Source organism: Podarcis bocagei (genome assembly GCF_964188305.1).
Source record: "Podarcis bocagei genome assembly, chromosome: 16".
Taxonomy (NCBI): Eukaryota; Metazoa; Chordata; class Lepidosauria; order Squamata; family Lacertidae; genus Podarcis; species Podarcis bocagei.
The window spans coordinates 8,249,828-8,270,897 of NC_138142.1; the positions used below are offsets into that span (position 1 = coordinate 8,249,828).

At 46.2% G+C, this 21,070-nt stretch overlaps 1 protein-coding gene across 14 annotated transcripts in view; it reads right to left on the bottom strand.

The window, feature by feature from the left end:
- The window catches only part of RIMBP2 (RIMS binding protein 2), a 209,581-nt gene that overhangs the window by 78,778 nt on the left and 109,733 nt on the right, over positions 1-21,070 (bottom strand). For 11 of the 14 annotated variants that reach the window (XM_081174656.1, XM_081174654.1, XM_081174655.1 and 8 more), the window contains exons 1-2: positions 11,530-11,632; positions 3,176-3,280 (exon numbers count right to left, since the gene is read on the bottom strand). In XM_081174656.1, coding sequence (XP_081030782.1) covers positions 3,176-3,277 — 102 coding nt within the window. In that variant the 5' untranslated portion in view covers positions 3,278-3,280; positions 11,530-11,632. Of the gene's footprint in view, positions 1-3,175; positions 3,281-11,529; positions 11,653-18,746; positions 18,837-21,070 lie in introns of those variants that run through there. The other 3 variants (XM_081174663.1, XM_081174666.1, XM_081174659.1) reach the window with 1 other exon arrangement.

Consider the following 21,070-nt stretch of genomic DNA (forward strand, 5'->3'; position numbering starts at 1 on the left):
TTGGGCCGCATCCGGCCCCCGGGCCTTAGTTTGCCTACCCATGACCTATCCAACAGATCTTTACAAAGATGGTTTTTAACACACTCAGAGGCTGCTAAAGACATTTTCTCCAGTCTAAGAGGTTGCACCAGGCAATCTTAGAGGTGTGACCCATGTTCCCTTGCAGCGTAACATGTGGATCTACTCTTTAGCAAAAATTAAAAAAATGCTAAAGCAATTCTAGGCTGCACCAATGGAAGTACAGTATAGTGTCCAAATCAAGGGAAGTAATAGTACAGCTCTATTCTGCCTTGGTCAGACCCCACCTGGAGCACTGTGTCCAATTCTGGGCACCACAGTTTAAGAAGGATACTGACAAGCTAGAGAAGTGTGTGAAGAGGAGGGAGACCAAGATGATGAAGGGTCTGGAAACTAAGCCTTCTGAGGAATGGTTGAGGGAGTTGAGCATGCTGGGACCTAGAATGACAATAGCATCTCAGTTCTTTCTCGCAGAGTAAAGGTAAAGGGACCCCTGACCATTAGGTCCAGTCGTGACCGACTCTGGGGTTGCGGCACTCATCTCGCTTTATTGGCCGAGGGAGCCAGCGTACAGTCATGTGGCCAGCATGACTAAGCCTCTTCTGGCGAACCAGAGCAGCACACGGAAATGCCGTTTACCTTCCCGCTGGAGTGGTACCTATTTATCTACTTGCACTTTGACGTGCTTTCAAACTGCTAGGTTGGCAGGAGCAGGGACCGAGCAACGGGAGCTCACCCCATCGCAGGGATTTGAACCGCCGACCTTCTGATCAGCAAGTCCTAGGCTCTGTGGTTTAACCCACAGTGAGCTCACCCAAATGCGCCATGTTTACACACTCCTGTTTCACTTCCCACCATATCCATTCCTGACCAGCTTCGCTGGGGGAAGTGGTACAGCATCTGCTTTGCATGCAGAAGGTTGCAGGTTCAGTCTCCAGCATCTCCTGGTAGGGCTGGGAGCACACATACTCCTCTGAAATCGTGCTGCTGCCAATCCGTGTAGACAGTACTGAGCTAGATGTGCCAATGGTCAGATGTGAGAGGAAGCAACTTGCTACTTTCCTCTGTTTGCATGCCTCCTCAACTCTTTGCCTTCAGAAGAAACTACGGAGAAAACGGGCTCGTCTGGAGAAGCATCCTTTTTTTATTCAGCTGCGTCAAACGCCTTTTCTTTCCATTGGCTTTTTGTGCTAGACTAATAAACGTTCCCTAATAGCATCTGATAAAGGAAAGAGACCACAAAGAGGTCTCTGGAGTGCAAACAATACCTTGGCAAGTAATAAGAAACTTTTGTCTTATCTACCATCACAGGTTTAATAAAAAATTATAAATATACCTTTCCAGAATTCAAACTCAAAATATCGATACTGAAAGCTACAACAGTACTCACTGCAAACACATTTCATAACAAACTTGGTTATCTTACTGGGTCCTCTTATCAGCATTGCGTCTGGGAAGGCAATATTGTGCCCTCCTTATTGTGGCTGGGAGGCTAGATAGGGACATCTTGGCGCTCTGAATATCCTCCTGAAACAGGACTATCAGCTTGAATATGCTATCAGGGATCTAAGGTGGAAGCAGCAGTTATTAGCTTTCTTAATATGAAATGCAGCTATGGAATCTCATAAAAGGAGCAGCTCACCTACGAGGAAAAGCTGAGACATTCAGGGCTTTTTAGCTTGCAGAAAATGCAAGGAAGAGGAGGCATCATAGAGGTGTTCATGCACCCCCAAAATATTAGAACATGGGGACATCCAACCAAAGCTGAACGTTGGGAAAGTCAGGACAGAAAAAAGGAAATAATTCTCCACGCAGCTCACAGTTCAGTTATGGAATCTGTTCCCACAAGAGATAGTGACGGCCACCAACTTGCGGGGGTGGGGGTGGGGGGTGGGTTAAAAGATGCTTAGACAAATCCATGGAGGAGAAGACCATCAAGGCTGCTGGCCACAATGACTATGTTCTCCTTCCCCTGTTGGAGGCAGTATGCCTCTGAAGACCAGCTGCTGGGAATCACAAATGAGGAGAGGCTCCATAATAATAATAATAATAATAATAATAATAATAATAATAATAATAATAATTTATTATTTATACCCCACCCATCTGGCTGGGTTTCCCCAGCCATTCTGGGCGGCTTCCAACAAAATAAGTGGGGTCTGCTAAACATTAAGAGCTTCCCTAAACAGGGCTGCCTTCAGATGTCTTCTAAAAGTCTGGTAGTTGTTCTTCTCTTTGACATCTGGTAGGAGGGCGTTCCACAGGGCAGGTGCCACTACCGAGAAGGCCCTCTGCCTGGTTCCCTGTAACTTGGCTTCTCGCAGCGAGGGAACCACCAGAAGGCCCTCGGCACTGGACCTCAGTGTCTGGACAGAACGATGGGGGTGGAGATGCTCCTTCAGGCATCCAGTCGACCACTGTGAGAATAGTGCCGGGTTAGAAGGGCCTTTAGACTGATCCAGCAGAGCTCTTCCTATGTTCTAACCATTGGTGCCTCAAGGGTTGAATTCTGCACCAACCTTATATTTGTTGGCTACCTCCTATGTGCCAGATGTTTGAATGTTCCTGCAGAACAGCAGCCCGCCTGGGTCAGGACTGTCTTCATGCTGACCAGCATGCGCTGTCTGGGATTTCAGACCAAAGATCTTTCCCAGCCCTAGCTGGAAATGCCAGGGACCATTTGCAAGCACAGTGTGTTCTCTACCACTGAGTAACACTGAGCCTTTCCCTTAACATAATGGACAGGGAACACTTTGTTTCCCATCACCTGCAGGAGCTTGAATCTGTCCTCAGCCACTTTGTGAAAAGTCACATTTTCAGAGATGGAAGCAGCATTTAGCAGCGTGCTACGGCTGGCTAGCTATCCAAGAACAGCAAGATAACACACGGTTGCACCAACTACCGATAAGAACCAAAGTTCTCATAATATTGGGGGGAACCAAAGTTCTCAAAATATGGTTTCCATAACATGAAAAAATGGATCCCATAATGTATTCCACGTCCTAACTAGAATGGGCTCAGATTAAGAAACGGGTTATGAAACTGATTTGTGAAATCTACCAGGGACTCACCTGTTTCACTCCTGGTGCTACACATGTGACAGCTTTGCCCTACTACTTGCTTTTCACCCTTCCCTTCCTCCCGCTGCCTTGCTTACCTTCTGCAGGAATTCAATTTCCTGCTGTTTTGCGTTGAGAACAGCCAAGGCTTGCTCATGCTCCAATTCCAGCTGTTGCCGCCGTTCAGCAGCCTCTCGCATATGCTGTTGAGTGAGGAAGAAAACAACTCATCAGGCAAGTGTGGGGGACAGGTGCCAGAAACAGGTCAGTAATAGCTCACACACGGTGGCAGCAAAGTTAATTCTCTATTCAAAGAAACAAACAGCTCAGGAGGCCAGGCCTAGTAAGCACAGCAACTCGTCTGAGTAGATCTTGCCCCAATGAGGCAGTTGTGAGGGCTGAAGGTGAGCGTTCCCACAATGGTCTAAGGCTCCTCCTCCCCTGGGTCCTTCCCAAGCAAGCTGAGACTCCATCAGCACATCTGTCTCTGCTCCACCCTCTTCATACCTTTTCTGACCCTGGGAGATCAGGGGGAATGGGAACTGGTTGCAGCAGGAGGGGGAGACCCCCCTGGCTCTTTCAGCTGCCTGCCTCATCTCTGCTTCCTCTCCAGCCTCTGCCACTGCCTCTTCCTACTTGCTAAACCGTAAACCTTGTTACCACTTCAGTTTCTGACACCTCCTCCTTCCAGTCTGCTCCCTCTTCTCCCTCTGACCACTCATCATCATCCCACCAACAACCCCCTGACTCTGAGACTTCTTCCCTTGGGGGTTCCCAGCTGGTGCCTCCCACCACCCCTCTGCCTCCAGCCAGCCCATGACAGGAAGTGAACAACAGTTGCTTCCTCACCCCAATATTACTCCTTTGTGGCGGAGAAAACACTTCAGCACAGTGCCAATTAAATGTTGCCAACGTGATGCCCATTGATGTTTTTACCTGCTCCTCTTTCACTTCCCACTCTAAGAGATATTCATACATTCTTGATATATACTTTCCTTTATTATATATTAATTCTCTTTCAAAAATGGAAGTTTCTTTGGCAAGACCTTCTTTCTTATCTGTACACAATTTTTGATTTAGTTGGAAATATTGTATCCAATCAGACAAGTGGCATCTAAATTCATTGTATTTTTTATAAGTTGGCTTTTCTGTGTCTGGTTCTAGTCATATCCGGTAGGTGAGCCACCCTCCCTTCACGTTTTTCCTTTTAACTGCTATTGCTTCCGCTGGAGATATCCACAAAGGTATCTTTGGTTCCAAAATCCCTCTATATTTACTCCATATCTTATAGAGTGATTTCCTTATTACATGGCTTAAGAAACCTTTGTGGACCTTCACCTTTTCGTGTAGTAGATAGGTGTGCGTGGGCCAGTTAAACAGCCTCCGTGGGCTGCTTCCATCCCATGGGCCACAGGTTGGGGACCCCGGTGTAGACAATACTGAGATAGATTGTCTGGCTCAGTACCAGGCAGCTTCCTCTGTTCTTGTTTCTAACCAGTTTACAGGGTTGCAAAAGAGAGAAGAGGCACCATTGCCAGGTCAGCAGGGGGATGGGGGTGGGATACAGTATTTCTCTTCCCATTGCACTGTTGAATCATAGGATTGCAAGGTTCGAAGGGACACCATGGGTCATCTAGTCCAACCCCCTGCAATGCAGGAATCACAGCTGAGATGGGAAGAAAAAAGACTCTCTCTGAACTTCGGAGATAGTTCCTAGAGTCACATCGTAAGCTGGGTAGAATGCTATCTTATGTTCCCTTCTGAAATGCTCTGACGTGATTCTCAGTGGATCACTTTGCTTATTAATGGCTGCTGGTTCGCCTGGGGATAGTTCAAACTCTCAAGGCATCTAAACAGGCGACAGGACACATTAAAAATAATACACCACAGAAGGGGTGGAGTACAATGAGTTGGAAAAGCATGTGGCTCAAGATGACATAGAGCATGGGTGTCAAACACAAGGCTCACGGGCCGAATCTGGCCCTCCAGACCTCGTCATGTGGCCCGTGTAGCCGCCGCCAGTCACCACCTTTTATTTTCGCTTTTTTTTTGACACAAGAAAGCTGCCTCTTCAGCGCATGCGCGGCAGACTACAAGCCAGAGAACGTCTGCCCTCTAGCGGCGCCGGCCGTTCTACACAGGAAACCTCCACAATAATTTATGATAATAAAGAGTGGCCACATAGTCCTACAGATACAACTGGCTCTTTGAGGGTGACCAAACTGCTGATGCGGCCCCCGATGAATTTGAGTTTGACACCCCTGACATAGAGGGACAATGTGGTGGGACACCTGAATTGCAGGCAGAAGGTTCCAGGGCCAATTCTGAGCATCTGCAGTGGAAAAAATAATCAGGTGGCAGATGATGTGAAACACACACTGCCAGCTGGAGCATAGAGCAATGGAATAGCCCTTCCTCTGTGAATTTAACTAATCCTCCTTTAACCACCATTTCTTTTGCTGGCCTCCCAGGCAATGGATCAACACACATTCACACAAAGCCCTATGTCCTGTAATCTGACCTTCCTTTCCCCAAAACCTTTTCCTCTGTTGCAAACTATTCCCACCAAACCTGCAGGTGGTAAGTGGTGCCTGCTGAGGACTTTAGAGTAAGCAAAGGGGGTGAGCTCTCTTCGCCAATTCATAGAGAGACAGGCTTCCCTTTTGAAATCGTCCAGAATGAGCTGGCAAACATTGCACGAACCTTTATATCTATCTACCCATCACTATTTGGCCTGTTTTTGAAGGACTAAAATAGGAATGAAAGGCATCCAGCCTTGCTAGGCACGTCTTTTTGGGAGGGAAAGGGCAGGGGGAGGCAGGCTGGAGAATGGTTTTTTTGTGTGTCTTTCTTTTGCTGAAACCAAAGACAGAATTGCTTTCGTCTTCCTTTGTTCGCCTCTGAAACATCCACGCTGTGCCCTCCTGGCTCTCCTTTTTGCTTGCCTGACAAAGTTGTGATTGTAAAGCAATGTTTGAACTTCTCTTTATCTGTGTCACTCCAAAGGAGACTTAGCAGAAGCTGTTACTGTGGTTCAGTCAACTAACAAAGTGTGTGTGTGTGTGTGTGTGTGTGTGTGTGTGTGTGTGTCTGTCTAGAGTAGGTTGACCCTGAAGCTCCTGCTCTGAGTGAGTGGAGGGCAGCATATTTTTATAGATCAGGCCAAGGGAGCCAGCATACAGCTTCCAGGTCATGTGGCCAGCATGACTAAGCCACTTCTGGTGAACCAGAGTAGCACACGGAAACACTGTTTACCTTCCCGCTGGAGTGGTACCTATTTATCTACTTGCACTTTGACGTGCTTTTGAACTGCTAGGTTGGCAGGAGCAGGGACCAAGCAATGGGAGCTCACTCCGTAGCAGGGATTTGAACCACTGACCTTCTGATCGGCAAGTCCTAGGCTCTGTGGTTTAACTCACAGTGCCACCTGAGTCCCTCAAATGTTCCTACAAGTGACAATTTGTTCTGCAGTTGCAAGAAAGCAGTCCTTTAGCATAGCAGCACCTACACTTTGGAACTCCCTGTCCCTTGATATTAGGCAGACGCCTTTGCTGCATTGGTTTTGCCCCCTGCTATAAAATGTTTCATTCCAGCAAGCTTATCCAGGCAAGTGATTTTAGCACATGGTTTGGACACATGGTTTTTAGTAGGTATAAGAACGTGCTGAATTGCTGAATGCACAAAAGTATACATTTCCTGCAAAAGAGACACAAAACTTTTGAGTATGCTAAAACTATCCGATATTAGAAGCACTGGGATGGCGGCAGGTGTTTTTTTAAATCACAGGATTTTATGGGCATTGACTTTCTACAAATTGTTTTCCTCTTTCTTAGCATTCTTGCTTGGAAAAAAATTGATTGATTTATAGATCTTGCTTTCAATGTTGGTTTGTTTTTTATTGGTCTTTCAAATGAATATTTTGGATGGTTCCTTGTAAATCAGTTTTTGTTCTAGTAAGCGATATATAAATTTTGAGGAATAAATAAATAATGTTGTGCCTGTCCACTTGTTAACCATTGAAGTGCGAGATTTGCTGATGAGTAAGTCGATAAGCTCAGCTTTCTATTCTTCACACACACACATTTCAAACCAGAGTTTCTAAGCCTCCTGCCTGCAGTCAAAGTTGGCAAGAAAGTCTGGAAAGAGTTGAAGAAAACTCTTCTTCTTTTCATTACTGCTTGTGTGAGGAAGATAAATCAAAGTCATACCATTTCTCAAGCATACAGTAGGTTAAGGCAAGTGATAACAGCTACTCTTGACAAGGTCAGAAAGCACAGGCTCGGCCTCTCACTATTTTGCATGTTGAGATGCATTTCTGCAATTAGGGATGTCAGAGAATTCCAGTCAAAACAGACCTGGCTGTTGAAATTGCCACATACTTGCTCACCGGATTAACCACATGCAAATACAAGTAGGCAATTGTTGACACCGAATTTAAAATTAAAAATTTAATTTACATAACTTACATCCAAGTTTCCATCTTGGGAAGCAAGCTCCATAGAATCCAGGAAAACTTACACCTCAGAAGTAAATCCCATTAAATTCAGTGCAGAAGTAAAATCCCATTAAATTCACTCCCACTGTTTGACATAGTAACTATTCTTTTAACTCATGTATGCGGCATATGTAGCCTTACAGTGCAATCCTAAAAAATGTCTAAATTAATGGGGTTTAGGATTGCAGACTTGGTGTATGTATGTTTACTCAGAAGTAAATCCTAGCTTCCTCATAGCGTGTGCAGCATGTAATAATAAAAAATAATATTAATTTAATACTTTATATAACTCCCAAAGGACCCAAGGTATTACACATAAGAACTAAAAATAGATAGAGGCAAAATAATCCTTTAAAAAATGTTGTGGCAAGTAAAAATGTCTTAAAGGTAAAGGGACCCCTGACCATTGGGTCCAGTCGTGGCCAACTCTGGGGTTGTGGCGCTCATCTCGCTTTATTGGCCGAGGGAGCCGGCGTACAGCTTCCGGGTCATGTGGCCAGCATGACTAAGCCGCTTCTGCAAGCCAGAGCAGTGCACGGAAAAGCCATTTACCTTCCCGCCAGAGCAGTACCTATTTATCTACTTGCACTTTTTGGCGTGCTTTTGAACTGTTAGGTTGGCAGGAGCTGGTACCAAACAATGGGAGCTCACCCCGTCACGGGGATTCAAACCGCCGACCTTCTGTTCGGCAAGCCCAAGAGGCTCAGTGGTTTAGACTGCAATTTGGATTAATAAATCACAAAACCGTAGAGTTGGAAGTGACCCACACAGGAATGCAGGAATCACAGCTAAAGAATTTGTGACAGACAGCCATCCAACTGCTGTTTGGAGGAGCACCCACTATCTTCAGAGGGAGTCCACTCCACTGTCGGAGACGGTCACTCCTCGTCCGTTCCACAGCCTTCCTTAAGAAGGTGTCCATGAGGGCTCCGGCTCTAATAATAAATAATAATAATAATAATAATAATAATAATAATAATAATAATAATAATAATAATTTTTTATTTATACCCCGCCCATCTGGCTGGGTTTTCCCAGCCACTCCGGGCGGTTTCCATATTAAAATACAATAGTCTATTAAACATTAAAAGCTTCGCTAAACAGGGCTGCCTTCAGATGTCTTCTAAAAGTCTGGTAGTTGTTTGGACTTTCCGAGTCTGGCAATGGGCCGTGAGATGTTTGGAGCTGTGGGGGCACTCAATTTTGGAGGGATTCTGAAACATCTTCTTAAATACCACATGGAGTTGAGTCTGGACTATGGGAAAGGGGCTGATTTGTTGAAAAGGGTCAAAAACATCACGAAGCTGGAGTTCCCACGAGTGAAAGGAGAATATGGAGAACAGTTGCGGAAGGGACATGGAAGAGATTTAAGGGCCTCGGATATAAGGTTACCAGGTTAATGCGCTAGATTGATGGGATAAAAAGGACTGACAAAACCCAGGACCAGGAGGAAGGGACGCTGGATGAAGATTGGATTGTTTTTATTTCTCTTTTTATTATCAGGATTGTTTTATAAAATTGATGAATGTTAGGAAAATGTTGGAACGAAATTACTTGGCTCTAGCAAAAATGTTTAAAGAATTAGGTAAGAATATTATGGTTGTGAGAAGTCGGTAAAAATAAGATTTAAGTTTTAAGTTTTTACGGTTTTCTATAAGATAAGATGAAAATAGATTAAGGTAATGTAATGACAGAATACTATGAAATATGGAAAGGATTTGCTGCATAATTATTAACCAGGATACAAAAAAAGGGAGGAGGAGGAGGTCAAAGAAATAAGGTAATGAGAGTTGAGAATGATGGATTTATTTTTGTTTGTTTGCCATATGGTGGGAGGGCGTTCCACAGGGCAGGTGCCACTACCGAGAAGGCCCTCTGCCTGGTTCCCTGTAACTTGGCTTCTTGCAGTGAGGGAACCACCAGAAGGCCCTCGGTGCTGGACCTCAGTGTCCGGGCAGAACGATGGGGGTGGAGATGCTCCTTCAGGTATACTGGACCGAGGCCATTTAGGGCTTTAAAGGTCAGCACCAATACTTTGAATTGTGCTTGAAAACATACTGGGAGCCAGTGTAGGTCTCTCCCAGACCAGTGTTACAGGCCCTGGTGGTCTGGGAGGTTCTTCTGGGAGTTCTTGTCCAGTCTCCCAGGCACAATGGCCTCTCCATCTTCTGTAGTCATCTCTGAGCCCAGACTTGGCTCCCCATCTGGTGCCCTTGCAGACTTCAAGTTCTGTCCACATTGCTGCTGGATGCAAGAATCATGAGAGCATCACAACCTCCGAAGGGTCGAGTTACAGCATTTGTCTCTCTTTCCACATTGCCCCATCCCAGTCGTCTCCAAAGTGTGTGCTCTTGCTCCAAGCGACAAGACGGCTTTGCTGAGGAAGCTGATCTCCGTGGTGGGAAAGGAATCTGCCCCGGGAACAGGTTTATTTTTAAAAGTTCCAATATTTATAAAAGCCTACTGTCGACATTAACGGAGACTCAGATGGCTTTTTGAATGTCATTGCCTTGTTTCAGAAAGAGAACTGGAACGCAGGGAGGGAAGCGACCCAAATTTAATTCTGCGCTAGAATGTGGCGATCAAAGGGGCTGGTCGCCTCGCTCAGCCGAAGCCACAGCAACGGCGAAACAGAGTCAGGGCTGGAGCACATTGGGCAGAAAGGAAGAGGGGGGGGGGGAGGAGATCCATTTCCTTTGAGATGTTATATTTAACTTTCCAGAGCGTTGTGTCAGCACATTTCAGCCCTGGCTCTTCTGCAAAGCTAATACATCCCAATATAATGAAAGGGAGAATTAAAACTGCTCCGCCTCAATGCAGGGCTGCTTTCTATATTCAGGGGCGGAAAATGAAGACCACTTTCCTGGGTAGGCTACTACACGATGTAGGCAGTGAACCCATTGAAACAAACGCGATTTTGTTTGCATTTAATGAGAAACAGCATAATTCACACTTCTCGAACCAATACGCGAATCGAAACCACATTTGCTAGGAGTCCTGTAGGATGTGCTGCTCAGAACGCCCAGAGATTCTCAGGGTGGTGTATTGTCTAGGATTAATTGTTGTCATCAAGATGCTTAATTTTTTGCTGCTATTGGTGTTTGTTTTGGGGTTTTTTGGTATTTTTTATTATTATGAGACCTTATTATGATTTATGTGTGGATTGTTTAATTTTATTGTATACTTCTTGAGATGTTTTTTATTTAATGCTCACAGCTACTTTTGTTGTATATATTTTTTTGTAATTATGTAAATCTTTTTAGGAATGTAAGCTACCTTGAACATGGCTTAACTATGGGAAGGTGGCATACAAATAAACGACAGTAATTGGTGATGGAAAACCAGATTTTGTGATGCAATTCTCCAAGCGCACAGTGCATACAGGAAGTGCATATATCAGAGGAAACTGTGTAGAATATAGGATTCCGTGAAGAGGGTGTGCAGCCAGATCTACAGCTGTTAATGTATTTTATTTTAGCCATCAATTTCAAAGATTTCAAAGAGAAGACAACAGAATCAATTAGTGTGTATGTCAGGGTAGGCAAACTCGGCCCTCCAGATGTTTTGGGACTACAACTCCCATGATCCCTAGCTAACAGGACCAGTGGTCAGGGATGATGGGAACTGTAGTCCCAAAACATCTGGAGGGCCGAGTTTGCCTATGCCTGGTGTATGTAGTTTGCCTGACATGAGCACAAACTAAGGAGATTGCACAGAGAGCATGCAAAATGGAGGCGTAAGGGCGGCTGTGACAGCAGCAGCCAGCAGATCAACGGGATCTTCCTCCTATTTGAATGTTCAAACATTCCAAGGTTGCAATGCCAAGCTGGGCCTTGCCATACGTTGCAAACAATTCAGCCCTTTGCTGAGCATCTTCCTTGCGATGACAATGACACCACTTACATTCGAGCGACCAGAGAGCTCCACATACACTCTCCCAGCTTTCTTTCTACATACCTTTAGGACCTGCTCTAAGTTCTCCAGTTTGGCTCGGAGCTGGTGCTTCTCCTTCACAGCCAAATCACGTTCTTTGGTCACTGCGGCGAGGGTTTCTCTAAGCTGAACATAGTCTGTTTTCACCTAAACAACAGCAGAGGAAAAACTGAGACAGAACAAATTGCCCTTCCACAGGTGCCATCAATGTGAAAGAAGAAACACATGATTTACGACTGCTCCCCCCCCCCTATATTTCCACGGAAAAGGCTTTAAGTATTGCCTGTGGATCTTTGGGACTAGTCACTTGTGCAATCAGGTGAGGATCTTATCCATGTTGTGGAGAAGGGTGTGTGTACGTAGTCTGTTGTATGGGTGCAGTTCAGAGCGCAGTTCTGTGAGTATTACAGGCACCTACTGGATAGTGACCATGACATCACTTATGTATGCATCCTGTGGTCTCTTTAGGGATGAAAAGACCCAGCTAGATTCAGCCTGTTTCACTTTGGTGTCTGATAATCTGCTCCATCCTGTTTCCACATGCAGATTAATAACTGCAAAAGTTTCTTTAAGTAATATGCGTTGTATAAGTTTGTCCAAGGATTGCTTTTTGGCCCTCCATCCCTTTTCGTTTTTTAAATTTCTAGTTTCTGGTTGCTTGGAATGTCTAGAAAGAGCAGCAACTTCTTCATGATGTAGAAACAGGGGAAACAAAGGGCAGTTGCTGATGACATGCTGTGTCACCCTTGAACTCTATATGGAAAAAGATGGCTGGCAGCATTTACCAATGGCAGCAGACACCCACCCCCTTTGTACAATATGGAATTTAGTGTAGCCGCAGATTCTGGAGCAGATTATAGAATCATAGAATTGTAGAGTTGGAAGGGACCACCAGGGTCATCTAGTCTGACCCCCCTGCAATGGAGGAATCTTTTGCCCAACACAGGGCTTGAACCCACGACCCTGAGATTAAGAGTCTCATGCTCTACTGACTGAGCTACCAAGGTGGCTAGGTTTTAACATCGCATCTACATTCCACCTTTCCTCCAGGGAGCTCAGACTGGAATGCACAGCTCTCCTTCTTCCCCCGTCAATCATCACAACCACCCTGTGAGGTAGATTAAGCTGAGAGAGGATGCAGGGCATGGGTAGGCAACCTAAGGCCAGGGGGCCGGATCCAGCACAATCGCCTTCTAAATCCAGCCCGCGGACGGGCCGGGAATCAGCGTGTTTTCACATGAGTAGAATGTGTGCTTTTATTTAAAATGCATCTCTGGGTTATTTGTGGGGCATAGTAATTCATTCATTTCCCCTCCAAAAAATATAGTCCGCCCCCCCCCCACAAGGTCAGAGGGACAGTGGACCAGTCCCCTGCTGAAAATGTTTGCTGACCCCTGATGTAGCATGACCATATGTGCTATTTTATGTTCCAGAAGGCTGTCCTTTATTGGAAGCACCTTATATTTAATGGGTTCTGTGTTCCAAATCTAACTTAGGACCCACATACCTACGGGACCGCCTCTCCTGATATGCCCCGTGGAGGACCTTAAGGTCCACAAATGACAACACTTTGGAGGTCCCAAGTTGCAAGGTGGATAGATTGGTCTCAACAAGGGCCAGGGCATTTTCAGTACTGGCCCCAACTTGGTGGAACTCTCTGTCACGAGAGACTAGGGCCCTGCGGGACTTGACATCTTTCTGCAGGGCCTGCAAGACAGAGCTGTTCTGCCTGGCCTTTGGTTTGGACTCACTCCGACCCCTATGTTTCCCTCCCCTTATGGTTTTGATCTATGGGCTACTATTAAAATGAGGCTGCATTTTAAATTGTATTTTAACCCGTATTTTAAATTGGTTTTCTTTTCTTTTCTCCCCCCCATTCTGTTTTTATTGTAATTTTACTGGTGTTAGCTGCCCTGAGCCCAGCTGTGGCCAGGGAGGGTGGGGTATAAATTATTATTATTATTATTATTATTATTATTATTATTATTATTATTATTATTAAAGATAAAGAACACAAAGAAGGGGGGAGAGGGGGCTTGAAGTTACCACAAAAATGGTAGACAGTCTTCACCACTACAGTGAGATGTATGCCACGGGAGCTCACAGAAGCCAGAGGAATTTCAGAGTATGGTTTCCAGTGGCGAGAAGCGGTTGTCTTAGTGAACAAGTGCATGCATTGATGCTAGAGACAACATTTCTATTAACCACTCTGACACCTAATTTCTAGAAGCTCCAAAGAAGGAAGCGAAACTCTGAAGAAGGACAAATCCCAGCAACTCACACTACAAGTCGTCTCCAAAAGGCAAATAAGCAGGATAAAGTGGGAATAGTGATTCATCCTGGGACAGACACTGGAAAATAGGACTGCCCAGTGGGGCTTGCTAGGGTGGAACACAGGGAGGCCAACAGTAGGTGGCGCCAGAGCCAATGACAGGCAGAGCCAACTCATGCTAGTTTTGCACAAACACAAGACTAATCTCTGCTGGGGTCTGTAGGATGAAACTGACAGGTAGTAGCATCCCATGGTCTGGCTTTAAGTAAGAAGGAAGACAAGGGAGGTGGGGGGCTGAGGGTAGACTGAGGTTGGTGGGGCAGTGCCCCATTTGCCCTAATAAGATAGCCTCCTCTGGTGCTGCCGCCAGCAAACAAGACTAGCTGGAGCAAAACCAGTAGCTGCCACAGAGCTTGAGCTCAGAATTTGGGGGTTCCTTCACACGGAAACTTGGGTTTTTAATTTATGTGTTTGGCAAAGCAGGTAGCTTTCCCTTACCAAAGCAGGTAAGGGAGCTGGGCATGTTTAGCCTGGAGAAGAGGAGGTTAAGGGGTGATATGATAGCCATGTTCAAATATATAAAAGGATGTCACATAGAGGAGGGAGAAAGGTTGTTTTCTGCTGCTCCAGAGAAGCGGACACGGAGCAGTGGATCCAAACTACAAGAAAGAAGATTCCACCTAAACATTAGGAAGAGCTTCCTGACAGTAAGAGCTGTTCAACAGTGGAATTTGCTGCCAAGGAGTGTGGTGGAGTCTCCTTCTTTGGAGGTCTTTAAGCAGAGGCTTGACAACCATATGTCAGGAGTGCTCTGATGGTGTTTCCTGCTTGGCAGGGGGTTGAACTCGATGGCCCTTGTGGTCTCTTCCAACTCTATGATTCTATGATTCTAGGTGCCCAGGTGTGCTGGGTGTTGCTTAAACACTGGCCCCTGGCAACGGAGCCTCATTTTCTCCTTCCCTCTAGATTTTTGCCTTGAGCTGAGTGCACAAGCAGCAGCTGAATTGGTATGCCCCGTCCCAAATGTGCTCATGGAATCTGTCAATCCCATTTGTTCATGCTTATGCAAGTGGATCTAATGATCGCCTCTGCAAGCTGCTGTCTCAGGAACATATGGGCCATACATGAAATGAAAATTGCGTCGGAACAGCGAAGCCCCCCCCCCTTGCCCAACTCCAGTGGCAGCAAAAGACGGCTGACCTAGTTTGAAGGACTGCTAGATACAGCCCTCCTGATTCTTATAGATGACTTTGCTCCAAGAACAAATTATAAAGCGGTAGCCAAACTAGCCTGTGACTCCAAACACAAAGATGGTCCTGTGGCAAAAGATTTAGTGTAACACTAAATAACAACCAAATCTGTAGGTCTTTTGTGTGTTTGCTCTGGGGTAATTCCTCTTTCAATGATTCAAGATGCCCAGAAACATATTTGCACAGTTCAGCTGCGGTTGCCTAAGAGCATATCCACATCACCACCATCCCATTCCCACAAGCCAGGTGTGGGAAACCTTTGCCCCTCATGATGCTGCTGAACCACAACTCGCACCCAAGCCTGGCTAATGAGCAGGGAGTTGCAGCTCAGCAACATCACGAGAGCCAAAGGTTTCCCACTCCTGCTATAGGCTAACAGCAGACTCATTCGCTGGCTGTGGATTCCTGATGTAGCCAAACTGGTACCACTTGTGCACAACAGGGAGGGATAAGGAAGACTGGGAGGACTCAAAGATTTGCAGAATTACATCCTGCCCCATATATATACACACATACATACATACATACATATATACATACACACACAGTGGTACCTCAGGTTAAGTACTTAATTCGTTCTGGAGGTCCGTTCTTAACCTGAAACTGTTCTTAACCTGAAGCACCACTTTAGCTAATGGGGCCTCCTGCTGTCGCTGCACTGCTGGAGCACGATTTCTGTTCTCATCCTGAAACAAAGTTCTTAACATGAAGCACTATTTCTGGGTTAGCGTAGTCTGTAACCTGAAGCATATGTAACCTGAAGCATATGTAACCCAAGGTACCACTGTATACACACACACACACCCCTTTAGAACAAATAGGGATTGATCCAACGGAATTTCCCTCTCAAGGAAGAACCTGGAACCCTAGACAGACAATATATCTAAAGGTAAAGGTAAAGGGATCCCTGACCATTAGGTCCAGTTGTGGCCGACTCTGGGGTTGCAGCGCTTATCTTGCTCTACAGGCCAAGGGAGCCGGCGTGCAGCTTCCGGGTCATGTGGCCAGCATGACTAAGCTGCTTCTGGCAAACCATAGCAGCGCACAGAAACACTGTTTATCTTCCCGCCGGATCAGTACCTATTTATCTACTTGCACTTTGATGTGGTTTTGAACTGCTAGGTTGGCAGGAGCAGGGACCAAGCAACGGGAGCTCACCCCATCGCGGGGATTCAAACCACCGACCTTCTGATCGGCAAGTCCTAGGCTCTGTGGTTTAACCCACAGCAGCGCCACCCACGTCCCTCTCAAGGAAGAATTTCCCTCTCAAGGAAGAAACTGGAACCCTGGTCAGACAATAGGTCTACATGCATTCAAATAATGCATGGAGCGGGGGCCCTGGACACTGGCCCCACCCATATCTCCCCACCTATGCTCTTGACCTTTGTGCTTTCAGCTGAACATGCTTGGAATCACCCTTCAGATGTATGCGCTAAACAAATAAACAAAAAAATTAATGGGCCATTTCCTCCCTATTTCAGCTTTATTATAGGTTTCTGTTATAATAGATCTGTCTGCTTCCTCCCTTTTAAACATGGAGTGGGGAGGGGGGGAGACCCTTGACATAGCTCATTAAGTACCAGCAAAATATTCCACACAGCTTCCCACACCTCTCCTCACTCTACCCAGCCTTATTCTGAATACTGATTATTTCCAGGCAGACTTAAGAAGAGAGAGTTTATCTGGCACGCAGGCATGTGCGCACATTTCTGAGCATCTGTAATTAAGAGACCTGCTAATGAATTTCCCTCTCTTAATCACAGCTACCGGCGAGCGGATTATGAAACGTGGATCAGGAACGTTGCTGTGAACATGTGCTACAAAACATCTCCCTTTATTTCCTAGCTCTTCCTGAGAGGCTACAAAATGAAAGAATGGACAGAGAGAGAGAAAAGGAAACAAGTAATTCCAGGCTTAAAACCCATTTACATTCTACATTTAAAGCAATATCATGGAACTTTAAACAGAAGAATTACGGTAGTTTACTCTGGCTGTCTCTACCTATAGTTGGCTTTGCTGCCCTACAAGTTGCAATGGGCACTACCACCTGATATATGTTTTGCTCCAAGCAAAGAGACTTAAAAAGACATTTCCCCAGGACTTCTAGCAAATAATGAGTCGCATCCGAGGCGTCTGTTAGCCACTGTATTGTATTTTATATCCTTTTGTTGTATTACTGGTGCACGTTGCACTTTCGCCCTATTTATTTGCAAATTGCTTTTAATAAGCAAGCTGATCCTTTGAATACTGTCCAAGCAGGCCTGGCCCTCTCAGGTGGTGAGGTGAGAACCTTTGCCTCAGGCATCAGATTAGGAAGAACAGTGGATCAGTACCCTGCTCAAGCCCCCAAGATAACACCCACAGTGAGGGGAGGGGAAACAGTTAAAACAGACTTCAGTCAACAGAATTGAGTGGGTCATAGAATCATAGAACCTCTTCTTAAACACCTCCAAAGGAAGTGTAGCCTTATTGGAGTTCACTGATTGGGTCTGTGTTGCTCCGGGACAGGAGGAAGGAAGTCAAAATGACACCGAGTTGGTTCAAAGAAAGAGTTTATTCTGCTCTCCGGATAGCAGAAGGCACTTGCGTGATTAGTCCACAGCAAGTCCAAAGAAATGACAAGTTTCATGCAGTATTTATATCCTCCAGGCACCCTCTCCCTCCTTCCAACCACGTCAGCCTATGTATACAGGTTGACATCACATATGTTCCTGCTCTGGTACTCTCAACCATAAAAGGGATTTCATTCCTGCACTCCTGACCATAAAAGGATATTCCTGTTCCTACTCCTATCTTGGAGCAAAAGGTCACTACTTCCGAGAACATGCTCTGGCGTTAGTCCCAGACTTGGGTCTCCCCGTCACTTGTGGTCAGAACATAAGATATGTCTGTATCTGTTCTACTGGTAAAGTCAAGGCCAGTCTTGCCGTCAAACTGATAAGGGAGAGAGCTGTGTTCTTGTTTTGCATTTGCTCAACGGCTAAAGTTTATGCATTTTAGCTAAGGAGAAATGGGGATTTTGGTGCAGTTTAAAAATGCCTGCACAGTCAGTTTTGGGTTTGGGAAACCCATTCCTTCAGAAGGAGTCCTAAAATATATATCTCAAGTGTCCAAAGGTACATCTCTGGCTTACAATGAAGATGCTAGACACAATTCGGTGTGTGTGTGTTGGGGGGGAATTCCATGGCTTTGGGGCTGCCCCAGAGACTGCCCTTTCCAAGGCCACCATTCCCCAAACCTCTTGAGGGTGGTGGAACTATCAAGGGAGCCCCCAAAGCCCATTATATACCGCCCCGAGACCTGCAGGTATAGGCCAGTATATATAAATTTAATAAATAAAATAAAATTTTAGCACTTGAGAAAGTCCATAGGGACCAATAACCGTAGGGAGAAAGGTGTTGCACCATTTATCACGGTAATGCTTTCAAGAAGCATTTGCTGCTGGTGCAAAGCAGCACCCGTGGCCAGCTCTCCCACAATGCCTTGCTCTGAGGAAGGACTCTGGGCAGCCTAGAAGTGTCCATACTGCTGTCGCTAATGGAGCAGAAAAAGCTACTCAAAACTCAGAGCTTGGCAGCAGAGCAGTGCACCTGAAGAAGATGGCAGCAGCAGCAGCAGAAGGTCCACCTGCTTCATCCACAGCCTTGTGCTTCCAGCAGATCATTGGCCCAAAGATCAATGAACCCCCAAAACAGTTTTGGCCACTACTGAGAACTTACCTGGTCATACTGAAGTGCCTTGTGAGATATGCTGGCATACTGGAGCCTCAAGCAGTTCTTTCCATGCACGACATTGTTCAGTTCATTTTTCTAGAAGAAAAAGAGAAGAGAGAGACTAAAGCACAAGGCGGCATCTTCATTCTCAGCGACTTCAGTCAACCAGCAGAATGTGCCTCGGCTGACCATGTCGGGCACTCCAGGGTGCTGCCTTGTTGTGAGTCACACCAGTGGTCCGACACCCAACTCAGTATGGCCAGCACTGCAGCTCTCCAGGATTTCACCCCACCTGGAGATGTGGGGGTTAAACCTGGAACATTCTGCAAGCAAGGCAGATGCTCTGGCACTGAACTATGGGTCTTCCCCCAGTTGTGGGGATTGTACTTGGGGCTCATAACCCAGGAAGGCAGCCCTAAACTTCCACTGCCTTACGGGACATCTTAGGGAAAAGAAAAGGCTAAGGAGTAGACCCTACACAAATCCAGAGTGGAGTCTCTAAGACAGTTGGATGGTGCCTTGTATGCCTCCTTCCGGCAACTCTCCTGCAGCTAAGCTGGTGCCCAACATATTGCTCTGCTTTGCTTTGGACCACATCAGCGAGGCTGTGAGGAGGGTCTCATCATCTGGGCAGCCCAGGACCGCCATACACCGTGCCCAGGCTTGCGGCTCAGAGAGATCACTTTGGTGCTACTAATGCAGTGGTTTGACTTCAACCCCGGAAGTGCACTCCGTTGATTTTTGAGACAGATGGCCGCCAACAACAACTTTGGGAAGGGAGCAAGCTGGAAACACACAAGGATGGGGGGGAAAGGAAATTGTCTTATGCACAATGCTCTGGATCTGGCTAGACCAAGTAGAGAAGAGCTTTTGCTTCTGGCAAAACATAGGCTGTGTACACACCATACATTTTAAGCACATGACTTCCCCCAAAGGATCCTGGGAACTGTCATTAGTTATGGGTACTGGGAACTGTGAGGGGTAAACTACAACTTCCAGGATTCCTTAGGGGAAGTTGAGTGCTTTAAATGTGTAGCGTGTGTGCAGCCACAGCATCTGGGTGACAAGAATGAATTGTTCCCTCCTGTTCCTCACTAGTCTGACCACATCTGTTGCACTGTGTTTAGTTCTGGGTACCACCTTTTAGGAAAAACCACATGCCACAGCCATCAGGTTCAGGGTCAGAGTTGTGCAGGGGTTACAGTGTTGGACTAGGACCTGGGAGACCAGTGTTCAAATCATGAACTCATCAAGCTCACTGAGTGACTGTGGGCCAGTCACACCCTAACCTACCTTATAGGGTTGTTGTGAGGACAAGGTGGGGAGGGTAGAATGATGTGCTTCCCTTTGAGCTCCCTAGAGGAAAGGTGGACTAGAAATGAAATTATTATTATTATTATTATTATTATTATTATTATTATTATTATTACTCTTTCAGGTGGTTCGCAATTTAACGGAACCACCTTTACCACCGGGGCCTTGTAAAGACCCCAAGATCTCCTGCAATGATTTTGCTAAGTTTTTTGCAGATAAAATCACTCATATTCGGAAGGAGCTAGACACCACCGTGGGAGCAGGGCTGGGGCGGGAGAGTGCTGGATCTCTGTCTGGTCAAGTTGCATGGAATTAATTTCAATCCGTTACCCCCGAGGATGTGGACAGGCTGCTTGGACGCATGAAACCAACCACCTGTCTCCTTGATTCTTGCCCATCCTGGCTAATAAAAGCAAGCCGGGAAGGGCTGGGCGATGGGCTCTGCGGGGTGGTGAATGCTTCCCTCTGTGAGGGAACATTCCCAGATCCGCTGAAAGAGGCGGTCATTAAACCGCTTCTTCAAAAAACATCTTTAGACCCGGCCAGTATGGCCAACTATCGCCCAGTCTCAAATCTTCCATTCTTGGGCAAGGTGATTGAGCGCGTGGTTGCTGAACAACTCCAGGCACGCCTGGAGGATGCGGACCATTTGGATCCTTTCCAGTCGGGATTCAGGCCTCACCATGGGACTGAAACTGCCTTGGTCACGCTGGTTGATGATCTCCGGCGAGCTAGGGACAAAGGTGAGAGCTGTTTCCTAGTTCTGCTGGATCTCTCAGCGGCCTTTGATACAAAGGTGAGAGTTGTTTCCTGGTTCTGCTGGATCTCTCAGCGGCCTTTGATACAATCGACCATAACATCCTTCTGGACCGTCTAGAGGGGCTGGGAGCTGGGGGCACTGTTATACAGTGGTTTCGCTCCTTCTTCCTGGGCCGTGTTCAGAAAGTAGTGGTGGGGGATGAGTGTTCAGACCCCTGGGTCCTCACTTGTGGGGTGCCTCAGGGTTCCGTCCTCTC